Source organism: Pseudophryne corroboree, chromosome 3, assembly GCF_028390025.1.
Source record: "Pseudophryne corroboree isolate aPseCor3 chromosome 3, aPseCor3.hap2, whole genome shotgun sequence".
Lineage (NCBI taxonomy): Eukaryota > Metazoa > Chordata > Amphibia > Anura > Myobatrachidae > Pseudophryne > Pseudophryne corroboree.
This window is the reverse complement of record NC_086446.1, coordinates 19,301,266-19,307,520: the sequence shown is the minus strand read 5'-3', so window position 1 is coordinate 19,307,520 and position 6,255 is coordinate 19,301,266. Positions and strand designations below refer to the sequence as shown.

At 47.3% G+C, this 6,255-nt stretch overlaps 1 protein-coding gene across 1 annotated transcript in view; it reads left to right on the top strand.

Annotated features, from left to right (window-relative positions):
- Positions 1-201: 201 nt before the first annotated feature.
- Positions 202-6,255, top strand: part of LOC135054545 (gastrula zinc finger protein XlCGF57.1-like) — a 29,838-nt gene continuing 23,784 nt past the window's right edge. The window contains exons 1-3 of the mRNA XM_063957690.1: positions 202-352; positions 873-951; positions 1,070-1,167. Of these exons, the coding sequence (XP_063813760.1) occupies positions 918-951; positions 1,070-1,167 (132 nt within the window). The 5' untranslated portion in view covers positions 202-352; positions 873-917. The remainder of the gene's footprint in view (positions 353-872; positions 952-1,069; positions 1,168-6,255) is intronic.

Sequence of the window (6,255 nt, the reverse complement as noted above, 5' to 3'; positions counted from 1 at the left end):
ATCTATGATATTAATACAGCAACATGACTGGGGAGGTAAGGTGATCTGGAAGCATCACAGTGATGTCACTTTTATATATAGTAATAATACAGGGACATGACAGGTGAGGTGAAGATATCTGGGGGTATTTTTAATGATATTATTGTTTCCCCAATACACAGGGTTATACAGTAGTGAGAAAGACATCCGGTGAGTGTGAGACACCCAGCAGCCATCCCATGTGTCAGGAGGACTAAGCAGGACCCAGAGCCCCATCACGGTGCCTCCACCTCACTCACTGATATATGAGAGACACAATGACCAGAAGATCCTAGAACTCACCAACAAGATTATTCAGCTGCTGACTGGAGAGGTGACTGCTGGGAATGGGTCATTGTACAGTAACACCAGGGGATGTGTCTGCGTGATGACTGGGGAAGTGACTGCTGGGAATGGGACATTGTACAGTAACACCAGGGGACGTGTCTGGGTGATGACTGGAGAGGTGACTGCTGAGAATGGGACATTATACAGTAACACCAGGGGACGTGTCTGGGTGATGACTGGAGAGGTGACTGCTGAGAATGGGGCATTATACAGTAACACCAGGGGATGTGTCCGAGTGATGACTGGAGAGGTGACTGCTAGGAATAGGACATTATACAGTAACACAGGGGGACGTGTCTGGGTGATGACTGGAGAGGTGACTGCTGGGAATGGGACATTATACAGTAACACCAGGGGATGTGTCTGGGTGATGACTGGAGAGGTGACTGCTGGGAATGGGACATTATACAGTAACACCAGGGAATGTGTCTGGGTGATGACTGTATCACTGTGTGTCTCAGGTTCCTATAAGGTGTCAGGATGTCACTGTCTATGTCTCCATGCAGGAGGGGGAATATATAGAGGAACACGGGGGTCTGTACAAGGACGTGATGATGGAGAATCACTGGCCCCTCACATCACTGGGTAAGAGGAGACTGTCATGTATTGTACAGGGGAGAGCAGGTATGGGAGCCCCTATATACACACATCATCTGATAATCACATATATACACTGTACTCAGTCACTGTGTGTCTCCTACAGATGGACCCAGTAACAGAGATACCCCAGAGAGATGTCCCCGTCCTATATATTCCCAGGATTGTACAGAGGAGAATCACAGGACCCCACAGGAGGATCAGGTTAGTGGGATTTAGGGTCTCACCAATATACCAAAGTGACTGTCACTGGGCTGATAGTGAGGTGGGAGTGAAGCAAATAAGAGCAAGTAGGTGACACCATGCTGCAGTGCAGGGGGCAGATTTAGGAGGAGCGTGTCCAATCTCAAATTTGAATTACTCTGTAAGAATAAAACTGCCCAGTACTTGTTGGGCTTCATGTCAAAGCAGCCAGTATTTCTCAGGCAGGGTCCACAGGTTATCCACAGGATAACATTGGGATATGATGGAGCGACAGTGGATTGGCACCAAACAATCACAAGCTTTCTGGCCTCCCAGAATGCACCGGGCTTGTCCATATAATCCCTCCCACCGACTCAGTCAAATCTGTTTTTTGTTTGATGCGGCAGGAGCCAGACCATGGTCACAGGGCTGCTGTGTTTGGCAGCCCTAAGCTTTATTTGATTTATTTTTATAGTCTTACTATGTTTTCTGAATGATCTTCCCTAACGGCGTCTTGCACGCATATTGGAAAGAGTTGCTCCAACAACTCTCCGCCGGGTCGCAACAACGCTTACCCACAGTACAAGTGCTGTCTCGACGGGCATCTGTGTCGGATGTTACTAGCAGGTCCAGCAGACGTTACCAGGCTGTCCCCGGAGCACGGGGAGAAGGTAAGGCATCGGTTCCACTTAGAAGGGGAATACGGACACAGCCGCACTGTATTGGGAGGAGACTATCAAACAGTAGCTGGCGCGCCATCACCACGGGTCCTCTAGCGCTAGGCTTTAGGGATCATAAGGCGCCAGGATTAGTTTGAGGCTGCGATCCCTGGGGTTGATGTCAGCAGTGGGGAGTCAGACGCTCTCCTGGTCACCCCTCCCCCCAGTTCATGACCAGTTTCCGTGCGTCGCCATGAACTCATTGCCTCACTTCTGTCTCAGACGCTACCACGAGGGGACTCGGTCGCAGCATAGGCCGCTGCGTCTATATACACTAAGGTTACCGCTAAGAGACTGGGTCGTAGACATGAGCGTCTGCATGCACTAACATTCACTGAGCGTCTGTCCACTAAAAATACTGGAGCGGCAGTGTACACTAGTAGCGTCTGGATCCACTCAGCGGTTGCTAAGCGTATTGATCGATCCTGGAAGTGGGGTGAGTCTCCCTGCATCCCACTCTAAGGAGTAAGGGTTATACAGCACTAAATTTCTATCTACTGTTGTTAGTATGAATAGTTAAGTTTAGTGCCTATTGCATATGAGTTTTGTACAATACTGTGGTTTTCTCATACGTCCTAGAGGATGCTGGGGATGCTTTAAGAACCATTGGGTATAGACGGGATCCGCAGGAGACATGGGTACACTATAAGACTTTGAATGGGTGTGAACTGGCTCCTCCCTCTATGCCCCTCCTCCAGTTAGATTCTGTGCTCAGTGAGACTGGATGCACACTGAGGAGCTCTCCAGAGTTTCTCAGAAAAATACTTTTATTAGGTTTATTATTTTCAGGGAGACCTGCTGGCAACAGGCTCCCTGCAGCGTGGGACTGAGGGGAGAGAAGCAGACCTACTTCTCTGAGTTCAAGGGCTCTGCTTCTTAGGCTACTGGACACCATTAGCTCTAGAAGGTTCGATCACTTGGTACACCTAGCTGCTTGTTCCCGGAGTCGCACCGTCACCCCCTCACAGAGCCAGAAGACAGAAACCGGGTGAGTTTGAGAAGAACAGAAGACTTCAGTGACGGCAGAAGACGGCGTTTGAGGTACCGCGCAGCACGCCATGCTCCCATACATAACTCTGCACTGCAGGGCGCAGGGGGGGGCGCCCTGGGCAGCATGAACACCACTGGCATAAGTGATAACAGTGCACTAGTTATGGGACCCCCGCCAATATAAAGATAAATTTAAGCGGTACTGAAGCGCTCCATGTAGTGGGAGGGGCTTAGCCCACACAGCCCTGACCAGCACCATTTTCTCTTCACAGAAGCTGCAGAGACGCTGGCCCTTACCTCCACACTGCTGTACAAGTAACAGGGTGCAAAACGGGGGGGGGGGGCACAGTGATTTGGTGCTAAATTATATATATAGAAAGCGCTAACAGGTCTGGACAGTCTTTTTACTTGCTTCAGTGCAGGGATAGGCACTGGGTGTGAGCTGGCAGAACTCCCTCTGTGTCTCTCTTACAGGCTTCGTTGTGGGTCTGTCTCCTATAGCCCCAGTGTGGTTGTGGGTGTTGGTACGTGTGTGTCAATATGTCTGAGGCTGAATGCTCTTCCCAGGAGGAGGCTGGAGTGGGGACAGAAAATACTGTGATAGTGGCCCTGTCGGCACCGCCGATGGATGATTGGGTGAATATGTTGAGTGTTTTAAACGCAAATGTGACTAGGTTGACTAAGAGATTTGATAAATCTGAGTCTAAGAACCAGACATGGAGGAAATCCATGGAGGATGCTTTGTCACAAGCCCAGACCCCTTCGGGGTCACAGAAACGTGCATTTACCCAGATAGCAGATACAGATACCGACACGGTGTCAGGTCCGGGTGTTTTTGTGAATCCGTTAACCCTGGACCAACCACAGGTGTAGGTGCTGGGGTATGAAGAAAGCAGGGAGGACGAAGAAAGTTCCTTTTCATATATTTATTGAAAATAACAATTCAGTAGAATGTTAAATGACAAGTTGTTAATCATATTGTACTGAAGTATTGCAGGAATGGCAGAAATAATATGCAGGATAAATCTCAGAGACAAATAAAAGAAATGTTCATGAAACTGTATACAAAACAAGCTGATGAATAAACAAGCTGATGAATAAATGTTGAATTGTCCAAATATAAACAAGCTTTGATGCTGAACTGTAGAATGTGTTTAACTGGTTAATGCAGACATGAAGAAATAACTGTAAGGATTTGCAATGAAGTTTTGAGAGTTAACTGAGAGGCTGTGAAGAATTATCCTTATAATGGCAACATAGAAAATAAAAGTACTGAATTGGGTTACTTGCGGGTTCCGGAGATCACTGTGAAACTGTAGCAGATGACAAAGGTGATGAACGGGTTAAATGCAGAGTAGAACAAACGAACAGCTGCGGGTAGTGGAATCCTCCAAACTTTGTATGGTTGAAAGCAGGCAGACAAGGTAACCTCATGCAAGACTCTGGGAATCCAACTGTTTCCAGTAGGTGAGCAAATAACTGACAGCACAGCGGAGAGCCGGTGGATTTTTTAGCAGTGAAGGCTGCAGACGGACCTCTGGGAACGGAGGCGATATCTGGACCACGGGAATCACACGGGAATGCACGGAGAGAGCTCAGAGCTAGAGCATAGCGTTGATACAACAAAGCACTGGCCCAGAGTAACGTAATCCCAGCCTACTTAAAGGCAGCACAAGCACGGGATTGGCTTACACCTGCCCACAGGTGTTTTCACAAGTGCTCTGTATTACTTATTTGGTCTCCAACATGGCCACCTCCTATACAGCAGACACACCGCAGTGCCTTAGGCCATTTGGTCCCCGCACTCCCAGTTCCCAGACTCTGCATTACCTGTGCCACTGATCACCCCGCGTCCCCACACGGCCGCACAGCACCGCGAGCAACCGTACTGGCAACGGACGAACCCCAGAACCCGCAGAGGTAAGAGACCGGTTCGTGACAGTACCCCCTCTTCTAAGGGTGGTCTCCGAACACCTTTGAACCTTATCAGGATTTTTGGAGAAGTATCTCTGTACCAGTCTTGGAGCATGAACATCTTCAGAGAAAACCCAGGATCTCTCCTCCGGACCGTAACCCTTCCAGTTGACCAAAAACTGTAAACGTCCATATCGGGAACGTGAGTCCACAATCTCTTTAACTTCAAATTCCTCATCCTGCAAAGAGTGAACTTTAGGAGATTTGGACTGGGTAGTACGGAATTTATTGAGAATCAAAGGTTTCAATAAAGATGTATGAAAGGCGTTAGGAATTATCAAAGACGGTGGCAACTTGACTTTGTATGACACAGGGTTGAGTACCTTTACAATGGGAAATGGACCAATAAACTTGGGAACAAATTTCTTAGAAGGAACTTTGAACCTGAGATTGCGAGTAGAAATCCAAACTTGGTCTCCCACCTTGTAATTCGGTACAGCTTTACGTTTTCTATCTGCAAAAGATTTATAACGTGCGGAAGTTTTGACCAACGACTTACGCACACAACTCCAGATTCTAGATAGACGTTGAAGCTCTTGATCTGCTGCTGGAACCTCTAGGGCTGGCAACGGATGGAATTCTGGCACACGAGGATGAAAGCCGAAGTTAATATAAAAGGGTGTAGATTCTGAAGACGAATGGAAGAGATTATTATGAGCAAATTCTGCCAATGGAAGGTAGTCAACCCAGTCATCCTGTGAGGACGATATATATAGCCGGAGAAATGTTTCAAGGTCTTGGTTTACTCTCTTAGTTTGTCCATCTGTCTGAGGATGATATGCAGAAGAAAAATTCAACTTGACATTTAAAGATGAACAAAGCGACCTCCAAAACTTGGCCACAAACTGTGTTCCCCGATCAGAGATGATCTCTCGAGGAAGGCCATGCAACTTGAAGATTTCAGAGATGAACAACTTGGCTAGTAAAGGGGCTGATGGTAATCCAGTTAAAGGAATGAAATGTGCCATTTTCGAAAATCGATCCACTATCACCCAAATGGTATTTCGCTCTTTTGATGGAGGTAGATCGGTCACGAAATCCATTGAGATATGAGTCCATGGTTGTTTGGGTATAGATAATGGATGTAATAAACCTGGTGGAGAACTTCTTGGATTCTTATGTTGGGCACATTTAGGAGATGCTGCTATAAACTCTTGAACATCGGCTTTGAGACGTGGCCACCAATAGGACTGTTGAATAAATTTGAGAGTCTTTAGAACCCCAGGATGACCCATGAAGGAAGAGGATTGAGCCCAGGTAAGCAGCCATTTTTGAAGATTTGTGGCGACAAAGGTTTTGCCAGGCGGAGGAACTGGAGAGGTTCGAGTCATTAAAAAGGACGTAGGATTCACAATGGCTTGATTCGTGGTAGCATCATTTAATTCAGAAGAAGCAAAGGACCGAGAAAGGGCATCTGCCTTTTTGT